The sequence below is a fragment of the Centruroides vittatus genome, unplaced genomic scaffold (genome assembly GCF_030686945.1).
Source record: "Centruroides vittatus isolate TY-2023 unplaced genomic scaffold, ASM3068694v2 contig_370, whole genome shotgun sequence".
In the NCBI taxonomy this organism is placed as follows: Eukaryota; Metazoa; Arthropoda; class Arachnida; order Scorpiones; family Buthidae; genus Centruroides; species Centruroides vittatus.
The window spans coordinates 2389796-2414550 of NW_027122193.1; the positions used below are offsets into that span (position 1 = coordinate 2389796).

The 24755-nt window shown below is 29.6% G+C and overlaps 2 protein-coding genes across 4 annotated transcripts in view; both read left to right on the forward strand.

The window, feature by feature from the left end:
• Akt (Akt kinase) overlaps positions 1–19454 on the forward strand; it is a 61996-nt gene extending 42542 nt beyond the window's left edge. For both annotated transcript variants that reach the window (XM_067270359.1, XM_067270360.1), the window contains 9 exons: positions 1649–1760; positions 3382–3532; positions 6400–6531; positions 6601–6666; positions 10872–11063; positions 11916–12044; positions 14309–14523; positions 17112–17199; positions 17374–19454. In XM_067270359.1, the coding sequence (XP_067126460.1) occupies positions 1649–1760; positions 3382–3532; positions 6400–6531; positions 6601–6666; positions 10872–11063; positions 11916–12044; positions 14309–14523; positions 17112–17199; positions 17374–17580 (1292 nt within the window). In that variant the 3' untranslated portion in view covers positions 17581–19454. The remainder of the gene's footprint in view (positions 1–1648; positions 1761–3381; positions 3533–6399; positions 6532–6600; positions 6667–10871; positions 11064–11915; positions 12045–14308; positions 14524–17111; positions 17200–17373) is intronic.
• Positions 19455–23587: 4133 nt separating this feature from the next.
• AP-1-2beta (adaptor protein complex 1/2, beta subunit) overlaps positions 23588–24755 on the forward strand; it is a 34243-nt gene continuing 33075 nt past the window's right edge. The window contains exon 1 of one of the 2 annotated variants that reach the window (XM_067270361.1): positions 23588–23659. The gene's annotated coding sequence lies outside the window, so the exon portion shown is untranslated. Of the gene's footprint in view, positions 23673–24755 lie in introns of both variants that reach the window. The other variant, XM_067270362.1, reaches the window with a different exon arrangement.

Here is a 24755-nt window from a genome sequence, read left to right on the forward strand (position 1 = left end):
TATAAGAGATGTGGACAATATACTCACCTTGTGGAAGATTAAGCCGGACATTTCAGCATTCTTTGACTCATTCAATAACAATGGCTATGGCTTAAGTCTGGGCCTCAAACAGGCGAACGACACCCATGCTCATTTCCTTGATGTCAATATCATAGTTAAAGGAATGACGATCCTCACGGAAGTATACAGAAAACCACTTGCAGAGCAATTGTACATACCTATAGGGTCTTGTGACCCCGTACAATACAAAGTAGCAGCATTCAACACCTTAATCAAAAGGGCTTACACCAACTCCTCAACAATACATGTGCTTAAAAATGAGATTAACACTTTAACTAATATTGCTCAACGCCATGTTTACTGTAACCTGATAAGTAATTATCCAAGAAAATATGTCATCCCCAACCTCCAACACAAACCAATCCGCAGGAGCAAGTAACAACGGATCATAAAGACAGTATTTCGCTCACGTATAATCCGTATTTAAGGAAGCTTTACTTGGAGATTGCTAGGAAGAGACAAGTCAGCATCACCTATAGAAGATGCCCTAATATATATCAGCTGCTCTGTAATGCGAAGGATACTCCCAACCAAGACAAGCTGTCTGGAGTGTATTCCATCCCGCTAAAAGATCACAGATGCGAAGAAGATTTATTATACATCGGCTCCATAAAATGATTATTAGGAGCGAAAATTAAAGAACATAAAGCAGACATCCGCCACAAGAGATTTACAACTGCTTTAGCACGCCACAGATCCGGATATCCAGCCAATGTTTGACGAGGCCAAGATCATCCACACCACACCTCTTACACACCATTTGCGATGGATGGAGGCAATTTATATATACAAAACCGCCCGAGATAAGAAGTGTATTAATAGTAAAGAGGAGTTATCATTATCCATAGCGTGGCAAACGCTTATATACAATGGATGATAATATGGAAAAGTTTCTACTTCCGAGGAAGGTGCAATGCGCGACGATGACGACATCCGCATGAGTTTCCTTTTGAATCTTTTTTTTCAGAACTCTCTCAAAAAGTGTTCCATCGAACGTTTCTTGCAATTTGTCCGTTTCTCACCCGAAGAAGAACTTTTATGTTCGAAAACGTTAGTGACAATAGTTGTTTTTTATGAGTTAATGCACCATTTTTGGTTTTTTGTGGATGTTAGTGTTTATTTATCGCGGTGTGTGGTTGATGTTTTACATAACTTTTTTGAAATTTGATTAAATTATCTATCAAAGAAGCTTTTGTGTCATGGAAGAAAACTGTTTCTTGAATTTTAATATCATTAACATAATTTTTAAAATGTGAATCTTTCATATTATTTATATATAAAATGATAAAGAACATCTAAATTTATTTACTTTGAATCTCTTGCAATTTTCTGGATGCAAAAGTAAAGTTATTATGCAATAGGCTTCTGACATCAAAGTAATTATCTTGAACTACATAAATTAGTAGAGTTAAGATGTTTCCTTTTAATAAAATAAAATTACAGATTTTCTTTTCTCAAAGTCAGTTTGAAGTTTTTTATTTTATCTAACTAAAAGAAGAATCAGCCCATTATTAATTTTTGTAATATAATAATAAAAATAATATATTGATGATTTAAATTTTATTTTAAAATCAAATATTTCTAACAGGCTGTCAACTAATGAAGTCTGATAGGCCAAAACCATTTACTTTTATGATCAGAGGACTACAATGGACTACGGTCATAGAACGCACCTTCCATGTTGAAACTGAACAAGAAAGGTAATATATCATTATTAAATTAATAAGTGTTGTTTATTAGTTAATTTTCTATTTGTAAATTACTTAATATCTCATTAACAGATACAAATTTCTGCTATTAGGTTAATTTTTTTTGTGCAGTATATTTAATTAATATATTTAAATAAATTAAGCAAAAGTTTAGTAAATCATAAGTATTTTAAATATTCAGTAAAGAGTACTACCAGATAACTAAATGAATTTTTTTAAGAACACAATAATAACATTACAAAAACCTTTATCAACTACAAATAAATGACCATTACAGATGGTTTGAATTTTTTTTTGGGTTGAAATAATGTGCTTTATAATTAATGTCTCATTAACATTTGCAAGATATGATCTAAAAGAAATCCATTACACTCCATCAATGGTACAAATTGTCAACTTTTTGCACAAATGTGTATGATTTTGGCCACTATTTGATTTTTTTAAAATTTAAATTGTCTATGCTTTTTTGATGAAATGCTTAAGTTTAATCTACAAGTTCATACCAACTTCAGACTTATTTGCATTTATTGTTAACTAAGATTTGTTGGATAGTTGAAGTGGTGAATAGAATTCTCAAACAAAAATTGGATAATTCTTAACTACAAAGTAAGAAATCAAACATTACCTAAAATAAACCTTTTCTATTGTAGAGTTTTTACATAACATGCTTGGTAAAAGACCAATTGCTGACAAAAATAGTAGCTAAAGCAACATATGATAAATTATGTCTTAGTCAAACTAAGAAAATTGCAACTGCTTCTTTTCTGTTTTAGCAAAAATTGAGAAAAAATATACCTGATTTGGTAGTGTCAAATCTCAAAACACTAAGAAAAAAATAGAAATTTTAAATGGATATTAGTATAGTAGTACAGTAGAGCATTGATTATCCAAAACAATTTGGGGCATGGATTGTTTGGATAACTGATCTTTTACAAAAAATATATCAAACACAAAACTGTGTACTGTATATATTTTGTATCACGTCTTACAAATGTATATCTTACATAAAGTAGTACATTAAAGTAGGACTACGGTTTAAATTGGCAGAGAGGGAGAGTGCTGCAGTGCCACAGCACTAGTGGAAATTTGAATTTGCCTACTGGAACACTTTCGGTTAACCGATGCTCTACTGTATTAAATTTTTGTCACTTCTTACTCAATTATTCACTAGCTGTTAAAGGCAGTAATTCAAAAGGCAGAAGGCAAACACTGGATATTAATTAATAATCATAATTAAAAAATATTTTGTTATATATTTGTTAATTGTTTTAGCATGCTCTTTTAATGTTAATTGATAAAACTAAAATTTCTGTTAATTGTAGTTTTATTTAACGAATTAGCTGATAACATTAAACAAGGTATTAATTAATTACAATAAAAATCTATTTATTGTATGTTTTTAAAGTTTATAAATAAATCTTTTAAACCTTCAGTAATTTTGTAATGTATATAATTACATTAAATATAAAATAAAAATAATGAAATACTATTAACATTTATGGACCTGTGAATTTTGATTTTTAAAAAAATTTATTCAGCACACTTTTTTGAATTTTAAAGAATATTCATTTTGTTAAATGATATATTGTACAATTGTTTTGATTCATTTCAGAGATGAATGGATGCAGTCTATTCAGTTTGTTGCTGATAGATTACAAGATCAGGATCAAGATGTAGAGATGTTAGATCAAAGAAGAGAAGATGAATTCCGTGATAGATTTAATATTTCCACGCATACATATTCATCTAGAGGGAAAAAAATTGTGATTATAATTCCTCACTGTTTTCACTTGTATATATGTGCAGTGGTGGATTTTTGCACAGGCGCACGAAGCATGCACCTCGTGCTTCATAAATGAAGGGGCCTAAAAATTCAGCTCTCAAAATAAAAGAAAATTATTTAATTATTTCTTTTATAATAAAAATAAATAATAATTTAGCAATATTCCATAAATTAAGTTGACAAATGAATAACACCTGCTATGATATTGTTGACTATACGACAGCTATGGCCTGCTATGACTATAAATTGTTTTTTATATCCATGGATTACTAGATTTTTCGTTTTTAACACTTTTACCTATTGAAACTTAATAATTGTTGTACCAATAAGTTTCAATTTTCATAATACAATCTGAACATCAGTAATTTTTTTAAATACAGTAATTGTAATTTTATATTGTTTAATTTTCAGTGTTATTTCCCCGTCTCACTTTTTTTGGACCACCAGTGTAGTGCCTATCAGAGTAAAAAATGTGTGTGTAGAATGCACACTGTAGAGTGTAGGGGTAGTGAAAATATTTAGAGGGGGCCACAAAATTGAATTGCGCCACTCAAGTGCTTAATCCGCCACTGTATGTGTGTACATTTCTGTATTGTACAAGTGCATGCTGGAGAGATTTTAATAAAAATGCAATGATGAATACAGTTAAGGTTTACACATTTTTACAAATATTGTAAAAATTTATTATAAATAATTTTTTATATAATTTTATGAAAATTTCTGCAAAATATTAATAATCATTATTTAGATATAAAAATTTTAATTGAAAAAAAAACTGTTGCATTTCTTGAACAGCATGCACTTGAACTTTCTTTTTTACATATCTGATATTATGTAGAAAATGATTATTTTTTGTATTGAAAACTTTCATTGTTTGTTATAAGACTTGTAAAGATCTACTCCTGGCCAAAAGTATGGAATGAGTAGTGTCAGTTTCATGTTACAAGTAAAATAATTAAGAGATAACAAAAAAAATTACATTTGCTGTAATTTTTATAATAATGTAGTTATTAGTAATGCCTCTTAATTATAAATTAAAATTATTTCTGGGGAAAAGAGTTATTTAATGAGATGACTGCAGTTTTGGCCAATTTGTTTATCAGGTAGATTATGGTCTTCATTAGTTCTGTTTTGTTTGTTGGCCTCCTGGTATTTGGACCAACAATTCTCCAGATGTATTCAATGGGATTAATATTCAGAAAGTTTTTCCAAATCAATATAATATATTAAAATGTAGTTTAGAAAATATCCTGATCTGTAAAGTAGAAATTTCTGTTACTTTTCAGTTTCAGGAAAGGAACATGCTTTTTTTTAATACAATGCGTACAAATGTACAAATGAGAGTAACAAGCATTCATCATATATATTTAGTACACTTAGAAGAGTATTCCCATTGAAAGTTTTATCTTACTTGAATTACTGTTAGTGTGGTATTTTAATTAAACACACATATTTAGTTATAATTTTTGCAAATTTTAGTTGTTTTGCATTGATTTTTATACATTTTGAACATACAATGAAAGTATGACATGCATTTACTGCTGAATTTGTTCAAAGATCATTTTTGTGTGCATAAATTGATTTTAGAGTGTTATAAAAGAACATTTAATGCTATTTTCTTTTATAATGACTTCAAAAATTTTCAAATTTTTATTTTTCTGCTCAGAATATTTTCTAACATTCTATATATTATATATTCTAAACTTTACATAGTGATAGGAAACACAGAAATTTTAATATCTAACCCTTTTAATAATACAGTGGATTCTCAATCTATCATTCCCATATCAATTGTTTCCCCACATCTATCAGCTGTTTTCTCCAGTCCCAAATAAGGACCCATATAGTATAATGTTGTTGTTCCCATATTCTTCATTTTCACATTGTTCATTCTGTATTTTAACTGGAAGAAAAATGCTATCCTGCATCAATTGTTTTACTCAATAGAGTGGTAAATTCAAACACTGATTTTCGTATACTAAAAATAAAAGCATGTCAAATTTAACAGTTAAATCCTTTGACTACAGCTAACTAGTTTTTATTGTGATTTTTGGCTATTTTTTGTCTACTGTTTTACAAAGTATTGTACATAATTGTCAACATTTCCTCTTAAAGCCTGGCAACACTGGTAAAATGAACACATTTCAATGTCATTATCTGTACAATGATTATTTTGAGCACTGTACAATATACAACAATGTCTGTACAATAATTCTGTTTTGTATGATAATTTCATAAATATGCCTTATTCCAAAAACAACCGTTAATTATTGGAAAAAAAAACCAATTCTCAATCAGTATTTTTATACGTATTGCCTTTTCATTGATATTTTGTGTCTTCTTTTTTTTGCTGCTAGAGGACTACTAAATTTTCAGAAGTTTTTAGATTTGCTACTACGATATATTCTTGATTATAGTGCATACCTTTATCATACTTTTCAAGACTGCTAACTACTATGCTTAACATTTTTTTAAAATGTAGAATAAATGAACATCTATGTGCATGCTTTGTATTGTTCAATATTACAGGAAGCCTATCCACTGGTAAATACACGTTTCATACAAGATAAACAATAAAAAAACTTCAAGATCATAAATTTCCTGTGTAGATCATTTTCCTGCATTAGTTGTTTTTTCCCATGTCCTGCCAAAAATGATAGGTTGAGAAGCAACTGTAATTTGAGACTAATAAAAGTAATTTCAAATAAATTGAACCTAAAACAGTTTGGATAATTTAAACATTTGAATTAGTTTTTTTAGTCATTTATAAATTTAACTAAATTTTTAAATTTGTTGACATTTGCTACAAAATGTATGTATTTCTAATGTCTTAAATATATTTTACAGACTCTTGATAATTTTGAATTTCTGAAAGTGCTTGGCAAAGGTACATTTGGTAAAGTGATTCTGTGCAGAGAGAAAGCTACCGGTCAATTATATGCAATAAAAGTTCTTAAAAAAGAAGTCATAATTGCAAAAGTACTATTATTTGTATTTCATAAAGTTTTACTTTAAAAGCAGAAATAAAATGTGTATTTTTGTTTGTAGGATGAGGTTGCCCATACTTTGACAGAGAACAGGGTTTTAAGAAACACTAAACATCCTTTTCTTATAGTAAGTATACTAAAGTTTTATTATTATAATTAAAGAGCCTTTCTAAAAATATGAAGTTTTGTAATTGAAAAAAAAAAACCATTTTTTAATGTTTATCGTCATATACTTTCTTCTCTCTCTCCAAATTTTTTATATTAAAAAGTTTTTAATTGCATTGTAGAAGAATATTAGAATGTTAATAGAGAAATTAAATAGTTGTTTGCTTGAAATCATTGTGTTTTTCTAATATGCATTATTAAATAAATAAATAACAAAATACAGGATTGAAACTGAAGTGGAGAACATGTTTAATAAAAATTATTTACAGTCAGAATGATATTTATTTTAATATTTATAAAATCAGTTAGTGATTATCTGACTATGTTTTTAAAGTTAACATGCATTATTATTAAATAAAACATCATATTAGGTTGCAAACTTTTAATACAAACAGATTACTTACATCAACATAAGTAAATAGCAAATTGAATACATCAAAAGTGCACAAACACAAACTACTATATCTCAATTATATAAACATTACACAAAGTATACTATAATCAATCTATAATTGCAGACAAAACAATCCATTGCAACAGACTAGTGGGCTGGCCCAAGCTATAGGCACATTAGACATTTACTTACGATGTAAAAATTTAGGTGCATGACAACCAGCATCAGTTAAAGGACACCCTAGTTGCCCTTTAACTGATGCTGGTTGTAGTGGCAAAAATCTGCCTAGGATACTAGACTTTTGGGTTGGCCCTGTAGAGCAGGCATCACAATCACAAACAAAAACACCGTATATCATACAAATAGCTAATGCCCAAAACATTTTGCATTTATAATCACCAAAATGTGCATACATTTATGCACTTTAATAAATTAGTGATGGGATGATACCAAAATTTTTCCCAATTTAGATTCTGCCAAAAACTCCCAATTCTGATTCTTGTAAATAGTTTAGAAAAATTAATGATTTACATTACAAGCATGGTACATTCATTAATAAATGAACATCAAGCTTAAGAATGGAAAATGATTGAGAAATCTAGAATCAATCTTTTGAAAGAAACTTGAAAATTCTCTATTGATATGTGGATATGCATGCTTTCATTGTGTACTAAAAGAAATTTGTAATCTTATTTCAGATAAAGTTAATATTGCAACATTAGCTATAATTTCATTGAGGGTAATTTCCTTTTACTTAACGAACTATCCCGTCATGTCATGTAGAGTCATCATCTTTGGAAACAACTTTGTTGGTCGACATAATAACCGGGGAGGGAAAGGTAAATGAGATGATGCTCTTTTTTCACACTTCTCGCGTCTTGTAAATGATATAACTTCATTGTATTTAATACTGAAATGAGATTTGACAAAAGATGCAATTAGCCAAAAAAATACCATTAACTTGAGTTAACCAATTTTTGAATTATTCATATACCACAAATGTCTAGACCAACTCATCTTGAAAAATCAGTTTTTAAAACTGAAAATGGCATTAATCTTAGCACAAACAAATATTTTTACTCAGAATCACATGAATTGGATTTGAAAATTTAACCTATTGCATCATCTGTGAATCATAACAAAAACTTTCATAATTATGATGAAAGAGTCATTTTATCATTAAAGTCAACATACTAAATATTAAAAATAATTTTATATAATTTTGTTTACATTTTACTCTGTTTTGTTGACACTTAAATATTTTTGCTGACCACTGGCCTTGATTTGGAACTAGATAGCTTAATAGTTCAAACAATGTTAATTTACTTATAATTAAAATTTTTATAAACCAGGCAAATTTACAAAACAAAAATTAATGAAATTACTAAAAAATTAAAATAAATTTAAATTTGATTATCTTTTGTGCAAAACAACACTAAAACAATTTGTATAGTTATGTTGCAAAAGAAAAAAGATTGCAATTAATTAAAAAAAATTGTAATTAAGGATTCAAAAAATGCAGGCAAAATTAAATAAATTATTAAAAATAATAATTAAAACTTTGGCCTTTACACTAAAACTAAAGCTAAAATCAAATCAATTGAAAATTAAAGCAATATTTTAAAAAACCATTTTAAAATTGTAAATCATATTAATTTTTAAATTTATGCTATTTGTGGGCAGTGTGACAAATCATTTTGCTTTTAATAAATGTACAGAATACAGATTGCGTCAAGCCAGCCAAATAACAGCCGGATGGCAACCCTAAAGTCATCCTGTCTCCCCTAAAATGGGGGTAGTTAGTATCAACTGAGTGCAATCTTTCATTGCTCTGACTACACAAAAGTCCACCATGACAGATGTCATCTCATGTATGGGACATTATGTACTCTGCTTTGTTGTTGTGAACATTTTCAATGAACTAATATTTAATTGTTAATATCATAATTTAAAAAATGTTTAATATTCGACTGGAACAGATAATTAATCTTCTTATAAGATGTGGAAGAATCGTTTTAAGAATCAGAAATTTTACTGAGATTTTCTTGATTCCAATACCAGGAAAATGTCCAATTGTTTCGATTTTCAATTCAATTAATCATCCTATCATTACTTTAAATGCCTAAAATATGCATTTTTAAATTGATTCAAGAATACCATAAACACAGAAAATGACAACGTAAATCATTTATTGATACTAAATATAATTCCTGAACAGTTAATAGTTGCAGTCACACACTAAATAAATTTTCAAATTTTTGAAATCAAACTTTTGTCTTTTATCAGAAAATACAATTTTATATCTAGAGAAACTTCTATCCCTGCAAGATGATGTAATTGATGCATATTTAAAACACACTAATTCTTTTATTCTATTGTATTTTCTATCTAAAAACAGACTGTCTTCATTTCCTTGTAGAATGTTGATATAATTGATAGCTCTAAAGATCCTGGGTTTTTGTTCAGAATCCCCTGCAGCTGTTTGTATAATCTTTCATATAGGTTACTCTTGTTTTACAGTAATGTATTATGTACTTTGTCCACAATTTTAATTGCTTCAGTCAATGGAAGATTTGCTGTTTCCAAACTGGTAATTGAAGTAGAATTATAGCAGCAGCTGACAGTTCTACAAGATGTTCTTTGATTAATGAATTTGAAAATTTGTCTTTTGTAATGAAAGCAGCCACTGCTCCCTCAGAATTAATGTTATTGAGAATTCATTTCCACATCTGAAAATGGTCCACATAATAAATGGTAGCTATTCCCCAGTGAGGGTAATTCGAGATCAGGTTTACATTCTTTAAAAAATTTAATTTGAGCTGGACATTTAGTGAATACATTTTTCATGTTTGGTATTAATGAATCCACATCTTTGAAAGCTGCTCTGACTTCTTCAGCAACTTGAAGAGCATGGAGTAGACACACAGCATCTAGCATTTTTGGATAGAGCACATGCACTCCCTTGCATTCCTTAATCATATAGGCTGTGCCATTATTCAAAAAGAAAAGGATGGAATTACACTTTATTCCTTCTGGCCAAAGAATTCCTAGGGCATTTTCAAATAAACTTGCTATTGTTTTGTGGTTGTCATGTGGGAATGCATAGGTCTGTAATATTGAAATTGCAGACCTATGCATTCCCACTGTCTGTCTGTCTTCCTTTAATCTTTGGAACAGAATTAGATAGGTAAGAATTGAGACCAGATATGAAAAACTTGGAGCTACAGGCCCCAATTAACTATATATGAATTTTCAATCTGGACCAGAAGTTACATGTTTTTTTTTTTTTTTAATTTAAAAAGATTAAAAATTGCAGTTTGGCATTGTGACAATGTCATAATAAATAATTGCTTGTACTATTTATTTAGACTTAAATTTACTGTAGACTAGTTTTGACTGAAAATTGTATTGGTTCAAAGATTCTGTGTACCTGATAATGGAGTCATAGAATTATACCCATAAATTCAAATTTATTTGAATATGTGGACATTGTGAAGTATTGTAAATGTGAAAATTAAAATTTTTCAAAAAATGCTGTAGTACTGTAGTTTTCAAAGAATTAGTTTATTGGTGTTTAAATAAATTAATTTTTTTTCTGGCTGCATTTCATTCACAATCTAACCTTCTCTACGGGTGTGCATTAGATTTGACGATACATTATAATTTAGGAAATTGTGTGTCTGTCTGTGTTTAAGCACATGCACAGTGTGTGTATATATATATATTAATGATTAAGGTAATACATATATAAATAATAATTTTTTTCTTTTCAGTCTTTGAAGTATTCATTCCAGACTGCAGATAGGCTATGTTTTGTTATGGAATATGTCAATGGTGGAGAATTATTTTTTCATCTGTCTCGAGAAAGAATATTCAGTGAAGAAAGAACAAAGTTCTATGGAGGAGAAATTCTTTTAGCATTAGATTATCTTCATACTCAAGGAATCATCTACAGAGATCTAAAGGTTAAATATTTTCACATACAGTATTTTAGAATAATGTTTTTAAAGATTGTATTGTATATAACTATTATTTATTAATGACGATTAAAAGATATATATATATATATAAAAGATATTTACAAGTATTAAATATATTAAAATACAGTAGAGAACCGAAAATCGGAATCAATTGGGGACTGGGGTTGTTCAGATTAGTGATTTGTTCTGATTACCGATTATGTACGAAAAAATATATTAACTTATCCGATGTTGAAATTTTTCTCTGTTGCATGTCACTTCGTGTTGAATTTTTCTCCGTTGCGTTGCGTGTTGCTTCGTGTTGAATTTTCATCGATTTTAAGCCTAACGAAAATTTTTATAATAATAATCGAGGCTATCGTATCGTTAAAAATTATTTCTTTATTTTGTACAAACAAAATAAATATATTGAAGAATATAAAAACATGAAAATTATACTTTAGAAGTAAATCTAGTATCAAAAACGTTCGATTCAGCATGACACAGTCCGACTGAAAATTGTTCTGATTACCGGCGATTCCGATTACCGGGGTTCCGATTAACGAGTCTCTACTGTATATTCATTCTCAGGTAAAAATATAAACTTGTTGCATTTATTTGTGTTGATAATTTTTTTAATAATTGTTTTATTGTTATAATGTTGCTATCATTTAACTATTTGATACAATCAAAAATTGCAAAATTAAATTTATTATTGCTAATTTATAATACCTTTTATCAAAGAATATTGTAATTACCTCGTAAAAAGACTTGCCTTTAATATTAATAAAGTATTATAATAAATAATTCTATTTATCAAGTTTGAAAAGCATTAATTAATTTATTTTTATTTTTTAGTTAGAAAATTTATTACTAGACAAAGATGGCCATATCAAGATAGCTGATTTTGGATTATGTAAAGAAGACATCAGTTATGGTGCCACCACAAAAACATTTTGTGGAACACCAGAATATTTAGCACCAGAAGTGAGTTTCATGTTTGTGTTGCTTATGTAACAATATAATCCTTCAGTATAGTTTAAAATTACTATTTTATGCAAATAATTTTGCAAACCTTTTTATAAACAGATTTTACAATTTTATGATGTTCAAAAGCAAAATTTAATAAAAACTAATGTAATGGAATGTAAGAGCAAAAACAGATTTTATTCAAAACTGGTAATATTTTTATTTTCTCAGCTGAAATTATGGCAATCAGTCAAAAAATGATCCTGCAAGATTTTTACATTTTTTGACTTTGGATCTTGAAACAAAGAAATGTTAGTATGGATATTAGTGTGTGTGTGGGAGTGTGCATGATTTTCTTCACCCACATTGAAACTTAATTCCTGTGCATTTTTTTGAAAATTTCTAGTATTTTGCAAAGACCCTTGTTCGTATATTATTAAGGAATTGATGCTGTTAAATTATGGTGGTTAATCTACTCCATGTTGAAATTTTTCTGTTGCCTGTGACGCCATGTTGAATTTTCGTCGATGTTAAGCATAACAAAAATTTTTTAAAATAATAATCATGTTTACTATGTCGTTAAAAATTATTTTTTTATGTTGCACAAACAAAAGAAATTTATTGAAAAATATAAAAACAAAAAAATTATATTCTAAGAGTTCGTTTTAATATAAAAATCGTGACGCTTAGCAACATATAGTATCAAAAATGTTCCGATGCAGACACGAAAATATTCGGGATCGCCCACGCAGGTCAATGAGGTCAACACGAAAATTTTCGGGATCAATACAGGACAGGTTAAAGACTGGGTAGGGAGATAGAGGAAGTTGTGTGTTATATCTTGATGGGGTCAGCCTTAATGAAGATTTTACTCATTAAGGCTGACTCATTTACAATTTTTGTGAGTCATTTCTACTTTCCAAGTTAAGCTTTCTGCCATTTTATAATACAGGTATACCTTGTCTTACGTCGGTAATTGGTTCCAGGAGAGGCGATGTAAGTCGAAAAACGACGTAAGTCGAATTTACTTGTGTAGTTAAAACGTAAGTCGTAGTTTCGACTTACATCATAACTAAACGCCAATAATGAGCACTTAAAGACCGCTAAATAAGACGAAAACACAGGAACACAGATGTTTTCATGTTTCGTTCTCAAGGATTTATGATGCTTTTATTAACATTTACTGTAAATATACATATTTTAATATGATTTTATGTACTTTTAACGCTTTTCTAGTGATATTACGACTTCAATGTTTGTGGTGGACGGATTTAAAGTCGAATAAACTGATTTAAACTTGATTTTTATTTTTCCATATACTTTTTTGACAAACGACGTGTAATCGGGAACGACGTAACTTGAGGTATACCTGTAATTAATAAAATCTTATAATGGCTGGCACCACATGCACACATCTTGTGTAAAGTTAAACAACTCATTGCTGGATGTTTTTAATATACATAATTCACTCTCAGGTTGTCTTAGTGTAGTGTAACATAGAATTGAAGTTTAGATTTATAAAGCAGTTATAATTATCAACACTGAGCTTAACAAGATATAATTCTACTAATTGTATACATATGTTTAAATAACAAGATAAAAAGAAATTGCAAATTATTTTAACAGATACAAAACTTACAGCCACATTTACATTAATTTGGAAGAATCTATAAGAAATGTAAGTAAACATAGAAGTATTTGAAGATAGTAAGTTCATGTATATTATTTAACTCCAAATATCCAATATGATTAAATTTCGGTTTTTTAAAGCAGTTTAAATATGACATTTTTATTCTGTAAATATCTTAAAACAAACCAGCAAACATACTAATATTTTACTAATTAAGCAATTTTTAGAAAAATGTGAGTTATGAATTAGAATGATTATTATTTTAAATGTGATATCTTAATGATAGAAGTCAGTTGTTATACTGGAAAAAACTTTGTGCATGTTATTTATTTTAGTTTACACAATAAAACTAAATTATCTGAATAATGCAAAATGACAAGTAACAACTGGATTAGACATACAGAGATAAACTAATTACAGTTTCAATTTTGTAGATCTGTTACAGCTTTTAAAAAATAGAGAAGATAAACAAAAAGATACAGTAAAGTAATAATCATTTTGCATATAATTAAAGTTTTCATATAATAATTTAAAATTATTGTTTTAATAACTATAAATAGGTATAATTGTTAAAATTTTTCAAATTCTTGTAACAAACTCCATGATTTTTGTTTATGCTTGGAAAATGAGCAATTTCTTTATTTGCTTTCAGGTTTTAGAAGATACTGATTATGGTTTAGCTGTTGATTGGTGGGGACTTGGAGTTGTTATGTACGAAATGATGTGTGGAAGACTACCATTCTATAATCGTGATCATGATATATTATTTGAGTTGATTCTTGTGGAAGAAGTCAAATTTCCAAAATCTCTTACTCCTGATGCCAAAAATCTTCTTAGTGGTTTACTAATTAAAGACCCCAAGAAAAGGTAGGTTCAATACACAGTTGAACCTTGTTTATTTTTTTCCTCGAGGGAACTGATAAAAATATTGTGTGAGTGAGAAAAAATATACAAGTGAACTGCAGTGATACCTCGGTTTTTGTCGATAATCTATCCAAAACTGATGAAAACTGTGGCAATTATTTCCATATGAATCAATGTAAATCCAATTAATTCTTTCTAGACACTTCAAAATACATACCAAAAACACATTTTATAGATACTAAATATAGTGTTTAATACTAAAAACAATAAGAAATTAATACAAAATGAATGTAAAAGATTAATATGATGGCCTCCGAAACAGAATTTCCATCTGTTTTTGATTGATCCAAATTTAATAATAACTGACATCTTCAATTGTTTGTAATCTCTCAATTTTCACTAGCACATTCATGCCTTTCACTACATTAAATTCCTTTATTGCTTTTTTTTGCCATGATAGAACTTATCGAGGATGGTGACTTTCTGTACATGCGGCCGATTTTAACAAACTTAATGTCGCTCCTAGTATTTTTCAATGATTTCCTTCAACTCGACCATGTTCCCAGTCTTCTTCTTCAGGCTGCTGGCTCTGGAAACTTTCTTTCGTTTCATGATGGAGCTAAAAGGAAAGGAAAGCAATGGAATTGTTTGGCTAGAGATGCAGGGTAATGCTCACATAATGAGAAATAACACCATACTGAGCAGGAAAACATGTGGGTTGCTCTTTGTTTTAGCAAAATTAGCAGCAAGGTTACATGGGCATGCTGACGAAATTCGAGGCAACCGATGAAAACCAAGACAAATTTTTTGAGGAAAAAAAATCAACGATAACTGAAATCAATGAAAACCAAGGTATTACTGTACTTTTGAATTGCTTTCAGAGAGTATATAGTCATCACAAAAGTATGGTGTAGCACAAATTAACAATGTAAAACTGAATTTCTAGGTGGAATTCTTTACAAAGTTTTATTTTACTATGCATAATACATTTGAACAACAAATAAAAGGGTATGTCTCTTGCCATAACTCTAGTTATGTGGAAGAATGAAGTCATTCTGAAGATTAGTTTACATTGACAACAAATAGTGAAAATGAATGAGAAACTAGAAAGCAATTTTTATTCACTTAACAAAATTGGTTTACACTACAAAACATAAAAAGGAAAGATTTTCAATGTATTGAATTGGTGGAGCAATTTGCTAAACAGGAAAATTCATCAGAAACAACATTCCATGTTACATATAATTCACTCTGCCAAAAAAAATGCAAAAAACAATGTGTTATCAGTGTGGACTAACAAGAAGTGAATATGTAATTTGCTTTTTCACTTCTTTTTTTATAATCTCTCAAAATTTTTCTGTATCAAAATATGATGTAGAAATGTGAAATTGTGTAAATGAAGTGTTTTTTTTTTTTTTTATAATGGAGACTGTATCATACAGAAAATATTTAATGTATAATTTTTTGAAATATACAACTGACAAACACATAAACAGGGTTTCACTGTGATTTAAAAAATTTTTAACATAACTCAAAATTTAAGGATAAAATTAAAATTAGAATAAATATAAAACACTTAAACTATTTATCATGTTCTTAAGGTAAACATTCTTAAAATGATGATTTTGACATTCTAAACTGTTATATCTTTATTCTGATGATAAAATTTAAATGAAGTTCAATAACAGTCATTAAAAATAAATCTTACTGACACTTTTAATGAATTAGGAAACCAGAAAGCAATTTCTGCTTTCCAAATACAATTGGCTTGAATTCTAAAATCATTTGTAGATGTTTTTGAAAAAAGTACTGTGTCAAGAAAGTGAATTTGTCTTGAATAGCTGGCACTGTTTCAACATTTTCATTTATAAGACAAAGAATACAAAATTTTTTAATCCTATATTGATTCTGACTGATAAAATTATTGGTGACTGGTGGAGTAATAGATGCATCATATCATATACCAAAGCTTAAGAGGAAGTCTAAACATCACTAACAGTAGTCAGTCAATTATCTCATTTACAGAATTGTCAGAGATATTAGGAATGTGTTGCAGTTTGTTTTTTTTTTTTTATTATTGTAAAATTTTGTTTTCATTTTTATAAAACAAATTTTATTATTGTGTATTATTTATTATGAAGTATCAGAAATATATTTGTGATATGGCATCTTTTAACAACTGTATTAACAGTTTGGTGATCAGAAAGTGATATTTTTTTTTATATCTTAATATGATAGAATTGTTACTTACATGTAGATGTATTGTGTTTGTTGTTTTTGGAAATTAGTTGGGAGTTTTAGCATGACATGCATTATAATTTTTTCTATTTAAAAAGATTGGATACAGCGTGGGACCAGTTAAATGTTGTCTAGCAGAATTTCAAGAATGGATTATTGTTGTTAAGATTATTTCTTTTCCAATCTTAATGACATAAAAAAATTACTATATTTTAAAATTTTTTAAGTGTAATTTTTCAAAATACTAATTAATATTTACTAATATTTATCAAATATTTACATATTTAATATTAAATTTTTGTCAATTTTTTATTACACCTGAAATAAATAATTTGTATAATTTTTATTCTTAGGCTTGGTGGAGGTCCTGATGATGCAAAAGAGATTATGATTCATTCATTTTTCAGAGGAATGAATTGGCAAGATCTTTTAGAGAAAAAAGTAAGTTAATTAAATATTTTGTTTGACATTGTGAGTTATATTGTAAAGATGTCAAATACATGCTGTATTTTTTTGTACTAATAAAATATTTATGTATAAAATATAAATATATCATTAAATAATATAATTTTTGAAGATAGTTTTTATTACATCAACTTTTTTTTTCTGCTAAAGGTAACACCACCATTCAAACCACAAGTGACCAGTGATACAGATACAAGATACTTTGATCAAGAATTTACAGGAGAGTCTGTAGAACTTACACCACCAGATCATGGACCTTTAAATTCGATAACCGAAGAGCTGGAACAACCATATTTCCAACAGTTTTCTTTTCATGGCAGCTCCAGTGCTCTAGGGCGGAGTGTAGATCATTGCTGAGATTTCGAGCCTTTTAGTCAGAGTCTATGTAATTTCAAAATGGCAGCAAAATGGCTTATCACCAGATATCACTGATTCTTACTGAATCAAAAGAAAGCCGAATTAGCTTGTCATTTTCTTGTAGCCAAATTGTACAGTGTTAATACAGCACAAAGAAGAGGTGAGACTTTGTGCTGTTTTATGTTTGAAATCCTTTAAAGATATAGTACCAACATAATTTGGAAAGTTCCAATGTACAACTCCATGCTAGTCTCAATGTTTGACAAATACTAGTTTGACCACTCATAACAAGCAAGCCTTCCAAATATTTGAAAAAATTTTTTGTCAATTATCTCTTCTTGCTTGTGCATATTTTTGTACATGAAACTGTAAATACAAATGTGCATACAATCCATATCCTTCACACTAACGCAGTCTCTGATCGGAAAGAATTGCACAATATACTTTGTCGTTTCATAATTGACCAGACTATCAGATTAAAAAACAAAAATTAAAAGTCGAGTATCTGTTAAAGTTTTTTTTTTTAATTTTATAGTTTTAATTTCAGCATTTTTACTTAAAAATTTACTTAAAATTGTGTCTTTGTGTAATTTTACCATCAAACACAGTGTTAAACATTTGAATGGTGGTTTATTTTGAATAATTATTAAAATAATAGAATATACATTAATATAACAAAAATATATATATATATATATATTTCATTTTCCTATTAAATACTAGATAAGTAAATGTATATCTCAAGGCCAAATTCTTTTTAATGTTAGATCTACTTGCCATCAATTCAAGAAGCACAGTTTACAGTTGTTTCTTTTTAATTATTATTATTTTTTTTTAAACAAAATTAACATCTAAATTTATTACTTTTGAAAATTCTCTATATTTAAATTTTACATAATTATTATTAATAAATTCTATATTTGTATAAAATCGTTAATTTCTTCTTCCTAAATCATTAACATTTATTCCTTGTGGTTTAACTTTTTAAACAAGATCACTGCCTATATGTGTGATTTATATTATTGTTATTTAAAACTCATAACTTAGGTTAATTATGGCACATGTATTAAATTTACATCTTTTGAATGTGTTTTGTTGGAATTTGTGAAGATGAATGTTTGCTATACTAAAATAGAATGAAAGATTTATCATTCTTTAATTTCGAATTAGTATATATATATGTGTGTGTATATTTTTCCTTTTCTTTTTTTAAATAAGTTAATTGATATTCTATTAAAATTAAGGTAATAAATTTACTAATTTACTTTATTTAATGTATGTTTTGGGGTGCTTACGTGCTTGGTGCTGAATAAAAAAATAATAAGAAAGTATAGCGTACATAAGGTCGTCGATATCGGAAAGATAGTTCGAAATATTTTCAAATTTGAAAATACATTCATAAAATGCTTTTATACATGTATAGATATATACGTTTTCTTCTTTCTTTTTTTGTTAAAAGCGATGTCATTAAGATATTGTTAACATGACAATACATATAAATTTGTATGTGCATTCACTGTACAAAACCTAATGGGTTAAAAAAAAGAATTAGAGAATGTTACCATTCGAATCGACCGGGGCAATAGTGTCTGTCGACAATTTGTTATTCTGTTAGACAGTCGAATCGTGAAAATATAACAGAGTTGTCTATATCATTGATGGTAACGAAAGAAATATTCCTTTGAATGAATGCCGTTAATAAAGTGATGACTGAGAGTTTAAATATGTGGCAGCTGAACTTGATAGTAAAAAACTAACAATATGATTTCATTCAATAGTGCAATGATATGAATGAAAATCAATAAAGAGACTTTACAGTGTTTTTGTAGCCAAATTGTTATTTTCACGAAATAAAGAATCACAATACAATAAAATTGTTGCATTTTAAGAAACTGTGTTATTGTTACATAATAGTTTTTATATATAATAACCTTCTAATTTCATTATTTATTTAATCTTAATTATTTTGGATTTAAAAACTGTTAGAATTCTATTTTATTTCTCAAGACATCCAAAATTCTAGAAATATTACTATTAGAAAGTATGGGATCATCTGGATTGTTAAATTACAAATCATGTTATCCCTATTAAGCTAAGATTTCAAACTTGTGTCTACTGTTTAATTTTCTTTGATAATATATATTAGACTTTCATAATGTGGAAGAGTTCTTTTATATTTAAAGTTTTTCTTCAGTACTTTCTTGCCATCTCTCAAGTTAATATCATTTATTAAATCTACTTAAAATTGTTCTACAGAATGCCAAAATTCACGCAAGATTTGAATTTTGCGACATTTGTGCGGTAAAGTGTTGCCAACGAAAAAAAAGAGCGTGACAGCCGACAGTTCAGGGTTATTAAAAACTAGCAGGTAGGCCCGGCGTTGCTCGGGCAAAAGTAACGATAGTGAAGATTATTACGTTATAGTCACAGAAAAAAGGAGTAATTTCATCAACAAACTAAATATTTCTAAACAAAGGTCGAATTTGAAAATCGAATGTTTTAATATCGTTCGATTTTCATCGAATGTTCTAAAGAAGAAAAGTCGAGAAAAACCGAACTAATCTGTTTAAATTTGAAAATCGAATATGTTCTAACATAGTACTCTTTTCCTTTTTTTCCCCCTCCAGCGCCCGTAAATCTTGCACGTCGCTTTCTCTTGTTCTCCATTGTTACTTAAATTTGGTATCCGGTGTACCGAATTTAAACTTTCAACTCCTAACCGTTTTAGAGAGAATTAAGATTATTACGTTATAGTCAACCTTACCCGTTTTCACAGAATGCAAGAATTGGGACCCCTGTTTCCAGACTAATTACAGAATTTTTAGATGGGTCTAAAAATATGTTCGATTTCCCGCAAAAGCGAAAAAACTGCATCTGCGTCTTGCACGTCACTTTCTCTTAACACTTTCATCAAGAATGGAAGTGTTAAGACTTAATTCTGTCCTTCTCCCCCGTGGGGGGAATTTCGAAAAATCCCTTCTCAGTGTGCATCCTCGTGACGTACCCTACCTGTGTACCAAATTTCAACTTTCAACTCCTAACCGTTTGGGCTCTGCACTGATTATTATTATTATTATTATTATTATTATTATTATCAACTCGTCTCGATTATATATATAGATGGAGCGCTACATGAAAGAACAACGCGTTTCCATTGTTGAGCAATAGCGAGGTTGAGGCCAAAGTTTTGAACGCGAAAACGTGCACGTCGGACGTTCAGCGCCGCTTTCCTGTAAGCCTAGAAGTTTGGTATGTTGAGCATGATTCCACTGACGTTCCAAACACCATTGTCAAACTTCTAGGTTTACAGGAAAGCTGCGCTGAACGTCCGACGTACACGTTTTCGCGTTCAAAACTTCGTCCTCAACCTCGCTATAATTTTAAAAATAATGGTTTGGCAGATACAGTTCGCAATTTTCGTACAAATGTTAATCGACAAAATTGTCGCATTTGGAGTTCAGAAAATCCACGAGTGATTTGTTGAGAAACAAATGCATCCAAGTGTCACTGGTGCAGATTTTGGACTGAAGGCATCATCGGACCATTCTTCGAAAACGCGGCTGGTCACGCAATAACAGTAAATGGTGCTCGACGCGATAATCCAGTTTTTTGTGCCTAAATTGCAAGACTTGGATGTGGATGACATATGATTTCAACAAGACAGTGCCACACGCCACACAGCCTGAGAAACAATTCAATTACTGCATGAATCATTTCCCATTTGGTGATCAGAATTGGTGGCCCAGATCATGTGATTAAACGCCGTTGGACTTTTTTCTTTGGGGTTTTTTGAAGTCTAAGGTTTATGCCCACAAACCCACGACCACTCGCCTCGAAGGAGGAAATTGAGCACCATCAACGAAATTCAGCCACATTTATGCAAAACAGTCATGCAAAATTTCGACAAAAGAGTATGTATGTGCCAGCAAAGCCGTAGAGGCCATTTACCCGATATGCTATTCCATACTTAACCCCAGGGCTGTATTGGTGCGTATATAGCCGTATACGTCGTACACTTTCTGGCTTTTGTCGTATATCCTCTGTTTCCGAATCTTAATTAATATTGTTTGCCACAAAGGGAAAAGCAAAAGCACGTTCTTTCCTTCGACTGCTAAAAGAAGCAATCTGCATGGAAACAAAGTCAAATTGCATTTATGAGTTTTCCGTTTCCCCTACTGGGATGTCTCAGATTTAGGAAGCCAGAAAATCAGTTAATCAGCACCCCTATGTGCAAAATGTAGCCTTTAACTTTCTAGGCATTTGGTTGTGTGGGAAAGGTCTTTCCATATCTCACAACTATAAATGAAATGAGGCCTTTACCACACGACCCTGGCACCCTAAATCTATTTATAGCCCTATAAAACTATCAGTTTAACGTTACTGGCTTTAATAAAGGAATCCTCGACATGGCCCGAGGTATGCCACTTTTTCAAATCTTTGAAATTCTCCATTCTGTAAAGGAAAATGAACGACTGTTGTGAAAATAGAATTTGCATTAATTAAAAAATATTCCTATTCTAATTTGAATTTAAATTTATAATGCAAAACTAATTCATTTCTGACTTTGAAAGAATTAAAACAATGTTATAATATAATCTCTAAAATTATTCTATATAATAAATTTTTTCAACCACTTTTAATGTTCGATAGAGAAATTAGTTTATAAAAAATTGTACTATACCTTGACCGCTCGGCCATTCGGCCGAGCGGTCAAGGTATAGTACAATTCTCAGGTTCTAGGTGGCAGCCTACCGCTCTGGGGTACCCGGGTTCGAATCCTGACGGGTCGATAAATCCCCAGGAATTTTGCGGGGGTGGTCCGTCTGGTTAGCTAACCCGACTGTTTCATTGTGGGCCTGGCCAAACCTATAATGGGCTTGCTAAAAAAAGACCCTTTTAGTGCCCACAGGTCGGAAAAATTTAAAAAAAAAAAAAAAAAAGACTGCCGTAACACAAAAGGAGTGAAATAAAGGAACGAGATGAATGAACTCGAATTATTCTAATTGATTAAGATTCAGACGTGATATTAAGGTACGAAAAATATAAAATATAGTTGGGAATAAAAGATTTAAAGTAGGCTATTTATTTATTTTCATTTTGCTTTACAATTCCATTGGAAAATTAACAATGAAAAGATCGGATTTCTCTGAATGAAACCAATCAATTCTTATTGAAAACCACAGACGCCAATTGTGATATTTTGCTTATCAAAGTTAAAAAGTATTCAAATGTAGAAAGATGTAGTCTCAACTTACATTACTTAAACAATCGCTGCAAACGAAGCAAAAAAATCGAAAAAGCACTGGCATTAAATAATCGCACGAGTCAACAATAGATCCTTTCTCAACAACGAGAAAATTTTATTGTTGCGTAGTGATTCAATTTAAACAGCTATCATGAATATATTTACAATATTAACTGGGAACTTTCTTCTATCAAAATCCTTTTAAAATGTTATTAAAATTATGTATTATCCTAATTTATTTTTGGCACTTGAATAATTTAGCGGCGAATGAATTGATAGCGGATGATCATCATAAGGTGAAATGGCCGAGCGGTCAAGGTGGCAGCCTACCGCTTTGGGGGATCCGGCACCGAATACGGACGGGTCGAATAATCCCCGGAATTTTTAGGGGGGTGGTCCGTCTGGATATGTTGGGCCCCTTCCCTCACCACCCGGCCGCCCCATTGTGGGCCTGGCCGAACCCACAATGGGTTTGCAAAAAGAGGTCCTGTTAGCGCCCACAGAGCAGAAAGAGTTAAAAAAAAAAGTAGAAGCACGATGCACAGCCACCCAGCGGCTACATTAAATTTATTTTTAAAATGTTTAAGTTAAGATATATGTAACTTTTATATTCAATTTTTTTATATTTTATAATATATTAATTAGTTAAAATGCTAAATGTAAATACAACGAAATAAATATTTTCTGAATATAAAAGGTTGAATTAGTCGTACAGTACATTTAAATTAAATTTTTGCGCAGGCGTAATACAAACCATAACGTCTGCATTGTAGAGGGCTCTGGTCTGCTACGATCTTCTGTGGGCGTAAAAGTTTCAATTCTTATAACGAATAGGTATTTATTTACGGTATATTTTGTAACTGTTTTTAATTATTTTCAATTATCAGAAGCTATTATTTAATTAATGTTTATGTAAGAGGTATTTAATTAATAATTTAACTAATTCCTCGGTAGGCTTAAGCTGTTTGATTTAAAATTCTGGTGTGGCTAGAAAATTGGAAGTAATTTATTTAAATGCTGAACTCTATTTTGAAATCTCATTGTGTTTCGAAAATAATACCAACTTTTACTTCGTTTTACTCAAAAGAGTTTTCGAGAATTTAAATTTTTGTATAAGTGAACCTGAATAAAATTGATATCTGTATGGTAGGTGTTATGAAGTAAAATTCTTTGAACAGTAATTAATTATTGGGTGCATTTCATTGTCAAGCAGCTATGCAAGCAAGCCGCTTGATAAGGAAAAGGTTTGTATGAAATGATCTGTCATTGGTTTGCTTGCTTAGCTGCTTGACAAGAAAATATGCCATTGCTTCTATATTGTAGTAAGGCAGTTAACTATTCTGGTATGGTGATCCTTATCATAGCTAAATTGCTTTTACCTTCCCGGTTGTTATGTATACGTAACAATGAAAAGTATTAGAATCGTGTCAAATTTGACCCTCGGAATTTTTTGCAAATCTCCGTGTTTTGAGACCCTGAGCTGAAAAAGAAGGTAAAAAAGAAACTGCAAAAAAATTGTGTGATATAAAAGTTTAAGATTGTTCTCTTTTGGTATTAATAAAATGCCAAAAGATGGTGATTTTAAACTTATAATGCGTGACAAAATTTATTTTATACTGTGTGTTGGTGTCTATTTGGTGTAATATCTTTGGATGGGGTAAAGATTAAGTAACAAAATCTGGTATGATGGCTTATGTATGAGGGGCATTGATGCTATTAAATTTTGATGGTTAAAGGTCAAGAGGGTAGGAAGATAAAGAGGGTTGTATGTATCTGCGGTAAGGTTGAACTTAATGATGATTTTACTCGTTATTAACATTTGTACTATTATTATTTTTTAATAAAAACCATCCCAACCCTCAAAAGTAAGGTTTTTGCCATTTTATAGTAATTAAAAATATATAAGATTTTGTTATAAAAACTTTTTTTA